The following is a 15,795-nucleotide window of genomic DNA, read 5'->3' as shown; positions in this document are numbered from 1 at the left end:
TCAACCTTTGCTTTTATGAAACTTTTGACAATTGTAAGAAATATATGATAGTCTTATATGGTACAGTCAACCTTCCACTTGATAGCTCCGATTTTATCCAACTCAATGCCAACAACTTGAAGATTCAATCTTTTTGTGTTTGGGGCCCTATCATGCTTGAAAGCATTGAAAGCTTTATTAGTGATGTTTTGTGATGGGTCTTCGAAGAACATTTTTACGAAATCTTATCATATAATCTTCTTTTTTAAGGAGAAATACAAAAATTCCTTACTTTATAGATCAAGTTTAATCTGAACTTATGCATTCATAGATCTTTCAATGCTTTTCAAATCATACTCTATTTAATTTAGAGGAGAATATTATAGCTATAGTTTTTAAAAGAGATTGCTTTTCTATTATAGTCATGATTTTCCTCTGAGCAATATCAAAATGGACAGAAGAAGTCTGGCTGGATATAAAAGGAAATCAATGAATTTTGGAAAAGGTAGTTATTAAATAGTGTTCTCAATCTCAATTTTTTAAAATAGATTGAATTTCATCAAGGAAATGCATTTATCTTCAAAACTCTCTCTCTTTGATCCCTTATTTTATTAAGATTTTGTAGAATAGCATAGCATGTTTGTGACAATAATTAATCTAAGGATACAGCGTGTACTCTCATTCACCTTCATGAGGAAAACATTTAGAAATGCATTACCAACACACTTTGATAATGATTAGTGCTTATTCATGTTGTTTCTAACATTAAATCAAGGAAAGGCCTATGTACATAGAGTATATCTTATTAAATTTATTATGACTACAAATGCTTCCTTGCATCCAATTAAGATTATTCAATTCAATTTTTTATACTTTAAGAAGATCTTTTTGTCCACTCTCTTCTGTCAAGAAAAGAATATGCCAATTTAATAGAAGTTTTTTTTTTTGTTCTTTAAACATCTTATGTAAAAAAGAAAAAAATTACAATAATTGATGAAACAATGTTGCAACTTGATAGATACAAGCAAAGCCCAATAATTTAGGGATAAGGCTTATGATAGTGATGATGATGACATGCTAATTTGAAGAAATACCCACAAACTTGATGAAATTAAATTATTAAGTGGGGTCACGGGTGAAAAGATTGTTTTTTTTTGTTGGTGGGGGGGGGGGGGGGGGGGGGACCTGATAGGTTTGGTTTTTATTTAGTTCATTTTTTTTGTTTGTTCAAAAGTTCATTTTTAATTTAATTATATGAATGTCATCTATCATTCAAAATTTTGGTAACCTCCCGGCATTCCACACCACGTATAGGGGTGTCGGGTGGGTTCTTGCCTACATTCATCCATGTTAGATCAAAGATACGATGATGTGAGGTCTTCCTATAATTTTTTTTTATTCCTAGCCGGATCAAAGATATAATGGAAATGGGATCTTCTTTTGATCTTGCTCTTCTCCCGGCCGGATAAAAGATACGACGGATATGGGTTCTTCAATACCTGTTGTTTAAGCAAAAGAAAGAAAGAAATTTATTCTTTTTAATGTAGGAAGAGTACTGATGACAGTGACGAGTCTATGAGTTAAACGTGTGCACGGGCTAGTCAGGTTTGGAGCTGGACTTGTACGTACAAAGAAGACGTGAGAGTTGTAAGGGGCTTCAACTCCTATTTCTGCGTGTGGTTGAATGAATGAAAGAGGGGCTCGAGCTTCTTGCATGTGGAATCGAGCGAACGAGAGGGAGATAGGGCTAACGTTTGGGCCTTTTGTGTGCATTTGAGAGCGAATGAGAGAGGGAGCTCGGGCTGCTCCTACGTGCGATCGAGTGAAAACAAGTGGGAGGGATCAAGTGAGAGAGAGAGAGATGAGCTCGCCTAGGCCATTGAGGGGAAAGAGAATTGACTTCTTGAAATTAAATCAACTTGACTTAAATGTCTGATAGGAAACACTTGAAGATTTAAAGTAAATCCTATCAATTTCAGAAAAAAGTGAGAAAAACTCTTCCAAGTGTAATTTAACTATAGTGGCAATAAAATCCATACCGAACTCAGCATCACCAGTAGTCTCCACAAGAGCAAGAACCTCCTCTAAAATAATGGAATACATTTCTATCTCTTAATATTATCTCCCTTTCATAAACCTTAGACACAAGCTTGGCAAATGTGTGGCAATCTTTACATACCCTAATGTTCTTGATCACTCTAATGGCATCCTTCGCACACATGACGATAAGACCAAATGCAATGGCAAGTTTCTCACTGTGATGAGCCACAAGATTCTCCTTCTCCTCCTCCTCTACATCAAACAACGCTAGCCTTGTGTTTGGGCCATAGCCTTCAATCCTTATCCTCATAAAAATTTCATCTAACTTTCTATAGATTTTTGGTGACTCGGGATGGGATTGGTTTCCAACAAAGAATTCATGTACTATTCCACAAACCTCAATCAGGCTCCGACTTCGTTCCTGGTTGAGACCTTTGGATTTCATTAACATTCTAGCCTCTCTTGCTTTGTTCCACATTCCTTTCATAGCATACATGTTTGACAAAATAACATAGACACCGCCATCATCACGCTTGAGCTCGATTAGTTTCTCAACTGCCATTTCTGCAACCTTTAGATTCCCATGAATCCAAGAAGCTCCAAAAATAGTAACCCACAACACAGGATTTCCCTTCCAAGGACTGGTCTCCACAAGAATCTTTGCTTCATGTAGAAGCCCGGCTCGTCCCAAGGCATCAACCATACAACCATAGTGCACACTCTGGAGCTCAATACCATAAACTGCGCCCATTGAATTAAAGTAATGCTTTGCTAAGGCTACCAAGCCACCATGACTACAAGCACATAAGACTCCCACAAAAGTAACCTCATTAGGCCTAACTCCATCTTCCTTCATCCTATCGAACAACTTCAAAGCTTTGGCTCCATGCCCATTTACTGCTAGCCCATTAATGATAGCTGACCATGAGAAAACGTCCTTATGAGGCAAATTGGAAAATATCTCAAACGCTTTATCTATGCATCCACACTTAGAATACATATCTATTAGTGCAGTTCCAATGACTGAATCCATCTTCATCTTGTTCCTTTCAACATAAGAATGGACTTTTTTGCCCATATCAAGAGCACCAAGCTGGGAACAAGCTGATAGCAAACTAACAACAGCTGCATAGTTTGGCCATGCTCCAACCATTTTCATCTCGGCAAACATTCTCAATGCATCACTTGGTCGTTCCCCTTGAGCATAGGCACTTATCATAGCACTCCAACTGACGGCATTCCTCATAGGCATATCGTCAAAAAGCTTACGGGCCATATCCAACTGTCCACACTTTGCATACCCAGCAATAAGTGTATTCCAAGATTCCACATTGCGATCCGGCATCCTATCAAAAAGCTCTTGTGCCGCTTTCACATCTCCAAACTTCACATAACCATTAATCATTACATTCCAAGAGACAATTCCTCTCTCAGGCATTTCAGCAAATAGGTTTTGTGCACGATCCAAGAATCCACAGTCTATAAACCCAGTAAGCATTGAATTCCATGATACCACATCCCTCACATTACTAGTATCAAAAACCTTCTGACCAAGGTCAACATGGCCGCAAGCACAGTACATGCCGATCAGCCCATTAATGGAAAAAACGTCACTTTCCGCACCAGATTTGAGCATGAAGCCATGGAGCTGCTCCCCTTGCTTGAAAGCAAAGAGGCGAGCGCAGGCCTTGAGTGCAAACGGATATGTATGGGAGTTTGGCACTGTGTCCGTGGAAAGCATGCTTTGAAAGAGAAGGAGAGCTCCATTAGGGTTGGGGGAACCCGCATGGCCGCGTATTAGCGTGTTCCAAGAGAAAATATTTGGTTGGAGAATACCTTCGAACAGTTTGCGGGCATAAGAGAGACTGCCTTGAGGAGAAGCAACGCAGAACTCAAGAAGCTTGCCAGCGATGAAGGGATCACCGGCAAGGTAGTGGCGAATAATGTGGGCATGGATTTGGAGGAAATGGGCGAAGGACGGGGATGAATGGAGGATGGAGAGGCAGGCAATGAGCGTTGGGACAGTGTGAAGGGAATAAGAGTAGAGCATATGATTTGTTGGCCTTTAGGGGCTGTTTGGGTAACAATAGGATAAGATTAAATTAATTTTCTAAATTCTGAAAAAGAAGAGGGGAAATGAAAAAAAAATATATTAAAAAAAAACTGCTTAACTTCAAATAAATTATTAAAATCATTTTACATATATTCTAATTCTATTTTGAATTAATGTTAGCTTTATTGAAATGAAATAATTCATTCTGAAGATAAATAAATTGAGAATTTTTTAAAAAGTTTGATTAAAATCCTTTTAACTTCATTTGAGATGAGAATAATTTTATGAATCGATCTTATTGGTGCATTGGTTTAATTTGAAGGATAATGTTGTTAAAATTAATAAAATTAAAGATAAAATTATAACATTAAATATTGTTATTGATATTAAAATTATTAATGTTATAAGCATTTATGTTACTAAAGTGGATTTGGAATTGTTTTTAAAAAATAATTTGAAATAACTTATAAAACTTAATATAAAGGATATCATTTGAAAAAAAAAAATTATTTAAGGAGATTTAAATGAACATACTGATAAAATGATAGAAAATTTAAGTAATTATGATGACTATTAGTTTGAACAAACTAATGAAGATAGCATAATCATATTAGATTTTGCTATAACTTCTGATTTTATAATTGTTAATACTTTGTTTAAAAAAAGAGTAGAGCATCTCATCATTTATAAAAATAAATATAGTAAAACTCAGATTGATACATTTTTTATTAAAATATAAATTGTTTATATTGTAAAGATTATAAAGTTATTTCGAGTGAAAGTTTATGCATATAACATCATTTATTAGCTTTAGATTTAGGAAGAAGGGTAAAGTATTCGGGTCAAGCTTGGGTCAAACCTGAAATTGACCCTGGCCAAATTTAACTGACATGAACCCGAGCCAAATTGTAAAAAGGGTCAGATATCTAGACTAAAACCTAACCTTGGTCTAACCTAGGTTGACCTGACCCGACCTAGTAACCATGAGGCCACGAGGTGTGAGCAGGCGAGCGCAAGGGCTACGAGGGCAGGGGCAAGCATGTGAGGTAAAGCCAACGAGGGGGAGAGGTTTGTAAGCAGGGGAGAACAAGCATGGGTTTAGGTGTTAGCGCAGGCAAGGGGGTAATAGGGGGAGAGCGTGTCTTGAGTTAGGCGGGTTAATTTCAGGTTTTTTTTTTTGTTTACCCAAACTTGGCCCAAATTTTTCATATGGTCAAAATTTACAACTTGAATCTAACCCATTTTCCAATGGGTTAACCCAAACCTAAAATTTTAAGATCAAATTTTGGTCAGGTCAAATATTGACACCCTTAATCAAGAACCTTATAGGGATTCTAAGAAAGTAATATGATACAAAAAAAGTGCTTTTAGTTATTTATATTATAGATTAGTCACAGCACGCACGCAAGCACGCACGCAAGCATGCACGCACGCAAGCACGCACGCACGCACACGCGCGCCCACACACGCACCCCCACCCGTACACACACACACACAGAGTGAGATTAGAGAAGTAAAGATTTAGTTTAAATGAGTGAATTAAGCATGAAGATAAAAAAGTATTTTTCATAGAGGAGAATATTCAATATAGATGGATGAGATAGTTTGATAAAATTTTTAATATTGGTTATGAGAATATGATTGACTTTTGTGGCTTTAAGAAGCACGAGGCCGACCCCCTCTCCTCCCTCTCTCCCATTCGTTCCGCCCCAAGAGGACTTAGACGAGTCATTGCCTCACCCGACGCCGTCCAGCCTCCAACAAGCTTACTAATTGGCTTCCCTACTTGGAAGGTATTTTATTCTCCTTCTTCTTCTTCTTCCCTTTCTCCCAACTTCTCCTTTATCTTTTTCTTCCTTAACCTTCTTCTCCTCTCTTATTTTCCCCTTTCCTTCCTCCTACTCTTTTCCTCTCCTCATCCTTCTCCTTCTTCCCATTCTTCTTCTTTGATTTTTTTTTTCTTCAAACTGATTATTTCTACTTCTTTCAAGCAAAGAAAAAAAGTGTGTGCTTACATGAATATGCATTAAACGTCTATATAACTTTATTTTTTATTATTTTTGTTTGATGCATGCTTGATTAAAAAGTTTATGTATTGGTGTATATTGACAGTCAGCTCATTGATGCATAAGTGTAGTGGGTGTATGTTCAAAACTATTTCATTAATGGGTTGTTCTTGGTCCTCTTGTTGGTTGAAATTGACAATGATAGGATTTTTCTTTAGGATTTAGTGAATGAGATTTGATTGACATTCTTCTGAAGAGCATGTAATCTTCCTCCATGACTAATTTTTCTTACTTTATGTCTATGCTAACCGATGAGGTGAAAGGTTCTTGTAGTAGACATATCATGCTTGATAAAAGAGAACGTTCCTTTATGTTTTAACCATGAGCTAAATGCATGTTTTACCACTAAGGTCACATGATAGTTGCAATTCATTTTGGTTGGCAAAATAACATGATGTGTATATGATGTATCTTGTTTGAATTGAAAGAAGTCAAGAGAAAGTTTGTGCCTTTATGTTATCCATGCTTGATACTTATGAGCATGACCTTCTCCTTTTTTTTTTTTTGTAGTCACTTTAAAAATTCTTGTAATAAGATGAAAATCTTGTACATTTAGTTGAAATTATGAGATGTGCCAAGAGGGGGGTGAATTGAAAATTTGTTGCGATAAAAAGACAATCCTAAACAGGAGTTCTAATTTTTTTTTTTTAACAAGAAAATTAAATGATAGGGAGGCAAATTCATAAAACATAATTTGCAACAATAGATAGTGAAAAATTAACTTGCTCAATAACAATTTTCACCAAGCAATTTTAATGAAAATGAAATGCAAAACTATAAATAAAGTGCAGTAAAGAAAATTACACCAGAGAATTTATAGTGGTTTAGTCACTTGGCCTACGTACACTCCCCGGAATCCTCCACTCCAAAAATTTTACTGCTAAACAGTAATTCTCCTTTTTCCCCCACAGCAAGGCGAAGAAGCCTTTACAAACCACACTTTAACCAACCCAATGTGGCGGAGTGCCAAGCGCTTTGTCACCCTCCTAGTGACGGCAGCGTACCTTCTCATTTTTCTCCATCTTTGAGAAGGCAGAGTACCTTAGAGGACACGGACATAGGAGAATCTCCCCCTTAGAGAGCCTCCCACAAGATCTTCTCGGGCCACAAGAGAAGCAAAGTGCAGCAAGCTTGGAGCAACCGTATGATCTCCCTCACACTCTTCCTTCACAAAGCCCACATTCTCCTTTCTCTCACAAACCCTAAAATCTTCTCAAGAGCTCTCTCTCAAGGAATCCCCCTCTAATCACGTTCCTCTCTCACTTACACACTCATAAAAAATAGAAGTTTTGATATTTAAAATAGGCTCCAAGAAATCCTAAAAATTTCAATTTAGCCATTATGATATCATATAGTACGATAAATACAAAATAACCTTCATCCTTGTACGAAGGATTAGGAACATGCAAAAATTCTAAATGATATCATACATTATGATATAACATCGTCCAGTACAATATGTAAAAATTCTTCTATTCATACAGGATTATTGTTAGGATGACAAAAACTCGTCTCTGTACATCATAGGTTATGAATCACTTCATATAATACGATCAGCACAAAATCAAAGGATCGTCCGGTATGATGGTTGGGACAATTGAAAATAGCCTCTATTGATTATATGATACAAAATGGTGTCATACAGTACGATAATCAATCAGAAATTAATCCTTGATTTACGTACTAATCACGGTGTTAATTTAAGTAAGTATTTAAAATTATCGTATAATATGATAAGATCATACCGTACGATCAATTCAAAATTTACGAATTAAGAACTTAAATTAATCTAGCGACTAGGGTTTTTAATTAGAAATACATCATACATTATGATATACATCATACGGTATGACTTGTTTACAGATAGCCGTTCGAGCCAGATCAAATCATACAGTACGATTAAAACTCGTACTGTACGATTTATAGAGAAAAAAATTTCTTCATTTTAAAACCTTCTCCCCCTATGTGTGTGCATGGTTGCTCAGTCATGCATATAATTTATGGCCAGACTCAACAAAATAAAAAATTATAATGTTATAAACTCCAACTCCTATTCCATCTAGTCTCGAGTCTTCTTTTTATCCTAAGTAACTTATGAATTCTTTGAAATATTAGTACTCATATATAAGAGCAAAAATAAAAAAAATATTTAAATGAATAATAATTCAATCGATATTATTTGTCATCATCAAAATCTCAGATTAGAGGTCATGGACTGTAACAATCTCCCTCTATTTGATGATGTCAAATAATATTATTGTTAAAAAAATTTGCACCAAATTTTTTGTTTTTGTTTTTTTGTTTTTATTTTAAATTAAATAAAACAAAAAGAGTAAAGACATAAATAGAAAGAAAATACAATTCATTTGAATTAAAGATAACAAGATAAATAAAGTAAATAAGATAAGACACACTAACTAAAGCACATAACATGATTCTCCCCCTTTTGACGTCACCAAAAAGAGGAGGAACAATCAACACTAAGAAATGTTGACCTCGATTTTGCCCCGACCCTTAGTCAAAGGGTTTACTTGGTCAAATTGATCAAGTCAGACCCCAAGACCATCCCCAATAGGCTCGTGGGGTCGAGTCGAGTCTGTTGAGCCCGAGCTTGGACCCGGGGTCAACCCGGTTGATCAAGTCAACCCAAGTTGACCACTTAGCTCATTTAGAGCACAAATCAAGTTTGGATGCACTTGGACCTTGGCTTGCCTCAATCCCTCATCCCCATGGACCCCCTTGACTGGTTTGACCAAGTCAAACGTGGACTTGGTCAACCATGGCTCTAAATAGGCCTTAATCACCCAATTAAGTGGATTTAAGAGCCTATTTAATGCCCAATCAATGCCCCTTCGTTTTGAATTCGATTCTTTGGCCAAAACCGACCTATTTCCCTCCAAATCACCTCAGGAATTAATCCCAGCCGTTGGTATTAGGTCTAGGGGCTTTAAATATAAAAAAATCTTGTCCAAATAGGGACTTTTGCTAATTGCTCCCTCTCCAAGTCTCCGGAGCCCGAGATTTTTGAAGAGAGAGCTCCTCTTACCTTCCACTTGCTTCCTCGATCAAACCCCGACGAACCCAGGCCGCCGGCGACGTCAACTCCGGCGAAACCGAGCCCGTTTTCGTTCCAGGACGGATAACGATCGATCCAAGGCGTTTCAGGACTTGAGTTCAACAGGAGACTTGTGCTTGGAGATCCCACGTCAACGAACCCAAGAATCCGAATCCACCGTGTGGATATGCGGATTCGTGCAAACCCTAGTTTAGAACACTTAGGCCTCGTTTGATTAGGCTTTTTTTCTCCTTTTCCGTTTGAATAAGCCGAATAATTAGATTTACTTTGGAATCAAAGCTTAACAATAATTCCTTTTAATACACACATTTTTTCGGCGGTTACAAAAATCTTTTCGTATCTGCTCTTCGGTCACAAAACGGAGTTCGGTCAACAAATGTCTTTATAATAAATGATCTCAAAAGCAACTCCTAAACAAACAATTTAAAATACTTCAAGTATTAATAAGCACTATTTAAAAATATTAGTCGAAACATATCTTATTATTGAAACTCCATTTTATTGAACGGCTTTTCTCAACCTCCTTTTCTAAAGCTCATTTTTTATGAAAGCATAACCGAATCAAACGAGCCTTAGGGTTAAAGAGCTTTTCTTAAAGTGCTTTAGATAAACCAAAACACTCTCCATTGATGCTCTTCATACATGAGTATCCTGTGTTAAAATTTCGTGATGTTCGTCGAGATGGTTTGAGCAGATCTAAGCGAATAGTCCCAATGGTTCGGCTCGCCGCCGCTGCAGCGTGATCGGTCCCTGGGCCATTGGATCCTTGACGCGGTTCAGATCTCGTACGCATCGCTCTCTGTTCGACCGCTGTTTGCTGTCCACGGGAGACCGACCGTCCGATCTCCGATCAACGCGCCATCCGAACGGACGGGCGGGATCGGAGCGCAGAGGCGGCGTCTCGACTGGCTACAGTGACGCACGGGATCGCCAGCCTGCAATCATGCCTAATTGATTGGCGCGGCGCAATCATTGCCGACTACCGCGGATCCAATCGGACCGCGCCCACGTAGCCTAGCCGCGATTAGGGTTTTAATTAGGTTTTAATTATTTTTAAGTGTTATTTTAATTGACAGAACTTTAAAAAATTTCGCCAAAATTCGTTTTTCGTCACGTTTTTGACGTAATAATACATCTCTTTCCTATTTTATTTCTACCGAAATTTTTTTTTATAAAAATAATGTGTATATATTAATATTATTAAAATAAATAGATAACCTTTTATTATTATTTAAATTATATTTTTGTATAGATTTATATTACTTGTGACTATTTATAACTAGTCTTTATATAATTATTATTAGTTAACGTGACCATCAATTGCTTGTAGGTTTTATTTTATAATTACTACTATTATAAACTTTTTTTAGATCTTCTTATTATATATTTTACTATTTTGCTATATTGTTTATTTGTAAATCAATTGTTGTGTTTAAACTCATAAAATTCATATCTTCTCCGATTTCATATCGGAATTTTTGCGCAACAAACACACTTGATTTGGGTGTATCTTTTAATTCTGTACAGTTTAACGATACTTCGGAATAAAAGTATATTTACATTTTCTGTATTGTTATAAAACAAGTAAAATCTATACTTTTATTACTATTTATCCATATATTTTCAATATAAATTTTATTATAATTACAATAAATTTTATTATATTACATTTAATGATAAGTTACTATATAAATTAATACGTGTTTAATGTTGCTTACCTATCACTTTATTATGACATATTTTAAGGGATTTTTATTTTTTGGGCTATTTTAATATTACTTTATTGCCTTAAACCTTTCAAAAATCATAACTTCTTGTTTGATCCGTGTCCGACGCATACACAACTTGTTTCATATGACTCTAGATTCTGCATATTTTAAAACTATTTCAGATGAAATATTTGTCTGTATCTTCTGTCATTTCAAAAACATGTAAACTGCACTATTTTAAAATATTATTTTATTGTATTCGATTGTAATTTCGTATCTTTATCGTTTAAACCGAATTGTTTACGTATAACCCCTCGTTCTTTTCAGAAACGCGAGCTTTATGTTTGGATCGCATTTCAGCTCTTGATTTTGGTGTTTTGGTCACTCATTTTGGATTCGATTATTCGAAAGTATTTCGATATTAATATTAATTATGATAATTATTTTCAGGATACAAACTATTTTGCAAAATCGCTTGAGACTTCGTTGGAGTGTCAGTGGTCTCCCATATACCTATTACTATAGATATTGACTTATTTTTAATTATCTTAATTTTCCAAAAGTTTATATATATAGTATTTAAGTATTTAAAACTATTTTTAAACTATTTATATATATAAATTTTTAATTCGGAGATCCGCTATCGCATGAAATTTTAACAAGGGTTCTAGATATGAAGAGCAATCATGGGCGAGTGGGTTAGTGAATGGTTGAGTCGCCAATCATTCACTAATCCGTTCTTTAGGTGTCTGTCTTTTATTTTCGTAGATTGCATGTATAGGATGCACGAACGAGCACTTAGCCTAGGCTCTCCTAGATTCTAAGGACATGGTGTTTATTTCATTTTTGTAACTCCCACGACATTTATTATCCTGAGGGTTAGCTAAAACTCACTTTAACCCATATACATAGTGACCCTAAGGACATAATAGTAAGGACCCGTCTAGCGAAACTTAGAATGTGTTCTAGGACAGGATAGACCCAACGACATGAAAATACAACACTTAAACCTATGACATCATAAACCTCTCATAATTCTAGTTTTTAATTTTTAGGAGTTTAAAGCCTTAGGCTAACTACACCTAATTAACTGATTTAATTAAGGCCCGAGACTTCCGGAAAATACAGATAAATGCACCCTTAGAGCCAGAAAAAAAAAAAAATACCATATATACCTCAAACTGACCAAAAAATCTGATCCTTGACTAGATAAATAGGGCTCCCTAGTTTCGACCTCAGGTTGATCCTAATTGACATAAGTGGAAATTACATTTTGCCCTAAATATTCATTAAAAATTATTAAAAATTCAACTCCTCCTCAACACTTGGAAACACTTTCTCTGGTCTCCTCCTTGGATGAATTCCACAGTTGAGCTCATTTGATCAAACAGTATAAATAGCCATATTCTAGTAAAATTTGAAAATCTCTATAATTACTCATCATTAGAAAGACTCATAACTAATGTAAAAATTCGAAATGAGGTAAACTCCTCATTAGACTCCAATTAGGCCTAGTATTTATTAAAAATTTTAGATTTCTAGAAACGTGGCTGTTAATTAAAGTAACTTTGTTGGTCACCCTATGTCTAATAGGTAGGACCAAACTTAGACAAATTCATAACTTATGCTCTAAAAAACTCCATTTCAGCTACTAACCTATCTACTACTCGTATTAAGTCGTAGATTTAGTCTAAGGTGTAGAACTCAGAATCCTTGTTTTTCCATGTGATTTTGGCACCTTGTTTAAAAATGTCTAAAAATTCCTAGAGGACCTAGGACTTCCAAAATTGGCTAATCACTGAACTTTAAATTATCAAGTATCTTGTCCTAGTTCTAAAATCATCACCACAAACTGAAATAATTAAAAGACCCTAATTCACATAGATATTTAATAGTTCAATCTAAAATACTCTCTTTCGACTCCAACAACCATGAACTAGATAAACTTAACTAACTAATCCTTAGGACTATCCTAAACCACACACCATTACACACAATAAGAATTGGTTGCTAAGGGCCACTCTTCTAGATCCAGGTTAGGCCCTGGTTTACCTGTTTCTGCTGTGTCCGGAGCTTTTATCATGAAGTAATTGATATTGCTATTTGTTCCACTTCTGGATGAACTGAATACATAGTATGGAAGCCATATTTTCTGTTACATTTCGGAGTGACTGCAGTTAGTTGATAGCGTAGATCTACCCCAAGTCAGAGCTAGTTAAGATACGTTGTCGTGAGCGCATGCCAAGCTGATAAAAGGGGAGCAATTCATGATTCTGTAACAATGTTTATGCAGGCTGCTTCCAGCTCCCCCTAAAATGAAGTGAGGGCTAAAATTATTAAATTTATTATTAGACTGCTACAAGATGGAGCTGCCTTAGCCTCAAATTAAGCAGCATGTTGGCACAGTGTCAATGGTTTAGTCACTTTCTTCATTTTATTTAAACTGCTTGGGATGATCTTATATAGGATAACTCTTGCTAGGATTTGCAATTTACTGCTTTCAACCTAAATTAAAGTTTGATGATAAAATATTTAAGATGTTTGTTAAAACACACCTGAGTTTCGGGATATTCTTATACTCAGCTCGGAATTTAAAAGAATGAGAGCATCCTAAGAGGAGAGTCTTTCGTATTTCGAAACGAGCTGGATGGCTTTTAGTATCCACAGAGAGAAATTAATGCCAAATACCCGCCATACTGGGGGAATTGGTCTCTTCCTCGTGATATTCCTAGCGAATCAGCCAGACGATCCAAAGAGTGACGAGATCCCAAAGGAGTCCAAGAGATGAGAGATCCAAAGTCCAAGGATGAAGATATCCAGAAAGACTAATAATTTTGAAGACCCAATATCCACTCAAAGTTTTGCGTCTTGGTCATAAGCTTGCAGAAATCCGGTTTTGGCAGATGGCCGGCCACTTACTTTTTCGCATACTAGGGGTTTTTAAAGGCAGTTGGCTATGGACATTACTTGATAAGTTTGATTTTAATTGATGTGTACCTGATTGCGCTGTAATACAAGAAGAATTGCCTGCTTTTCTTAGGTTTATTTCTTGCATCCGATTTGTTTCGCTGGATTTTCGTTAGCCTCTAAAGGATTATAAAATTTTCTACTCGTAAAAATGTTCTAAAATTTAAAGATTTAAAATAACAAAAAAAAAAAAAAAAAAAAGAAACCTAACGTAATCTTAGGGTAACTGCCGTGAATCGTCCGGGTCGCATGCAGTATTACTATTGCATCTTTCTCATTCTCCCTATAGAATCTCCCTGCCTGCGGGTTGAGTTTGGATATTTTTGCCTTTGAGATGAGTGCCGTGACTAGGGATTATCCTATTCTTTTTATTAAAAGATTATTTTTATATAGCCTGTTTTTTAAAATCTATAGCAGTCATGAGCTGACACTTTCACGGCATCCATTGCATTAGTAACCAACTCATTAAATTTAATTGCATTAGCTGAGGGAGTCATCTAATCCCATATGAAGTCAGGACCACTAGAAATTCCATAGAGTTGGTCCTATCTTCCAAATACCCAAGAACTGTACCACCACCCATCTTCATAAATGACTTGCAGCATGGTTTTAAAGCGATTAGGTGGTTAGCTGGCTCCCCCAATCCAGCCGGGATAATCCAGGTTTTGCACTGCATTAGCTAGGATCCGGTAATTTAGTGTTTCGTAGAGCATTAATCCCAACCTAAGATTAGAGTCGAAGATACTACATTCGGTCTCGTAGTATGCATTATAGTAGGAGGCTCTTCTTTCCAGAGACCCTAAATCTCTTACACCGTCACAAGATGACGCCACCTCCATCTTTCTCTCACGCATGTGATTGATTGCTTGATTTATTTTCTCCAGTTTCTGTTTAGTGCCATAGAGCCTCCGAATGCTAGTTTGAGCCACGCATGTTGATTCAGCCTCTTCATACCTTTCTTCCCTTTGAGTAGGACTTCCTAGTCTACCCCTTCGTGCCGATCCCACTTTAGGAGAGGATAATGTATAATCCTTAATCGAGAGTTTTCTCAGGCTCCGACCTGGGATGTAATTAACCACGGGGGCTTGCGCCCGTGAGAAACTTGGTTCCCACAATCTACTAAACCTCATTCGAACTTTTTCGGGTGGGGGAAACCCATGACTAGGTCGTGTATATTGCTACCCCATCGGGGATGTGTTGGCGACAGCCTCTATTCCCAATGGTTAGTCGTATGCGCGATCCAATCTGCCCTCCCATCGACCCGTTCGTGTCGAGCGTAGAGGCCTACGATCGTTTTGTCCTACGGGATAGTGCGGCCGTACTCTCTGCATTCGAACCCCCGTGAGCGGTGCTCCTTCGGAGGCCCACAAGAAAAACATCACAAAATAAATACATGTTAGAAAGTAGGATCCTGATCAAGTGGAGGTGGAGGTGATTGGAAGTAGTGGTGGATGGATGTGAATTGTTGATCAATTGAAGAAAAGTGTTCCCCAAACCACCGCATGTCGTCCTCATGTTGTTGATGTTATTCTTGCATGTGAGCATCAAGGCGGCTTTGTAGTTGGTCAAAATGTTCAACCAAGTCGTCATGAGGATAGGCTGGTACAGGCCCTCGGGGTGGTGCATATCGTCTTGGTAGAACAAGAGCTTTTGTTGAAGCAATCTCTCCTTCTTCGACATCAAAATCTGGTTCATCCGGCTCTTGTCCCCGATGAAATAAAATACGGAAGGAGGCATCCGTATAGAAAATTGGTAGATTATTGGGTTCACCAAGATAGGTTAATTGATATTTATTTTGAATGATGCAACTTATGAGGTGGCCAAGGGCTAGATTTTATTTTCTATGGGTGGTAGGGAGGCGAACTAAGGTCATATTTTGGATATAATCAATAATTAAATCCGCCT

The 15,795-nt window shown here is 36.8% G+C and overlaps 1 protein-coding gene across 1 annotated transcript; it reads right to left on the bottom strand.

Annotated features, from left to right (window-relative positions):
• Positions 1–1,965: 1,965 nt before the first annotated feature.
• LOC110110498 (pentatricopeptide repeat-containing protein At1g08070, chloroplastic-like) lies at positions 1,966–4,102 on the bottom strand. The gene has a single exon (XM_020842001.2). The coding sequence runs from the start codon at positions 4,067–4,069 to the stop codon at positions 2,030–2,032; it is 2,040 nt and encodes a 679-aa protein (XP_020697660.1). The 5' UTR covers positions 4,070–4,102; the 3' UTR covers positions 1,966–2,029.
• Between the last annotated feature and the right edge of the window lie 11,693 nt (positions 4,103–15,795).

The sequence above is a fragment of the Dendrobium catenatum genome, unplaced genomic scaffold, assembly GCF_001605985.2.
Source record: "Dendrobium catenatum unplaced genomic scaffold, ASM160598v2 fragScaff_scaffold_898, whole genome shotgun sequence".
NCBI lineage: Eukaryota > Viridiplantae > Streptophyta > Magnoliopsida > Asparagales > Orchidaceae > Dendrobium > Dendrobium catenatum.
Note: the sequence above shows the minus strand (reverse complement) of the source record. Positions and strands in the feature narration are given on the sequence as shown.

Coding starts and splice junctions, on each gene's coding strand:
- LOC110110498 (XM_020842001.2), bottom strand. CDS start 4,069: ATGCTCTACTCTTATTCCCTTCACACTGTCCCAACGCTCATTGCCTGC.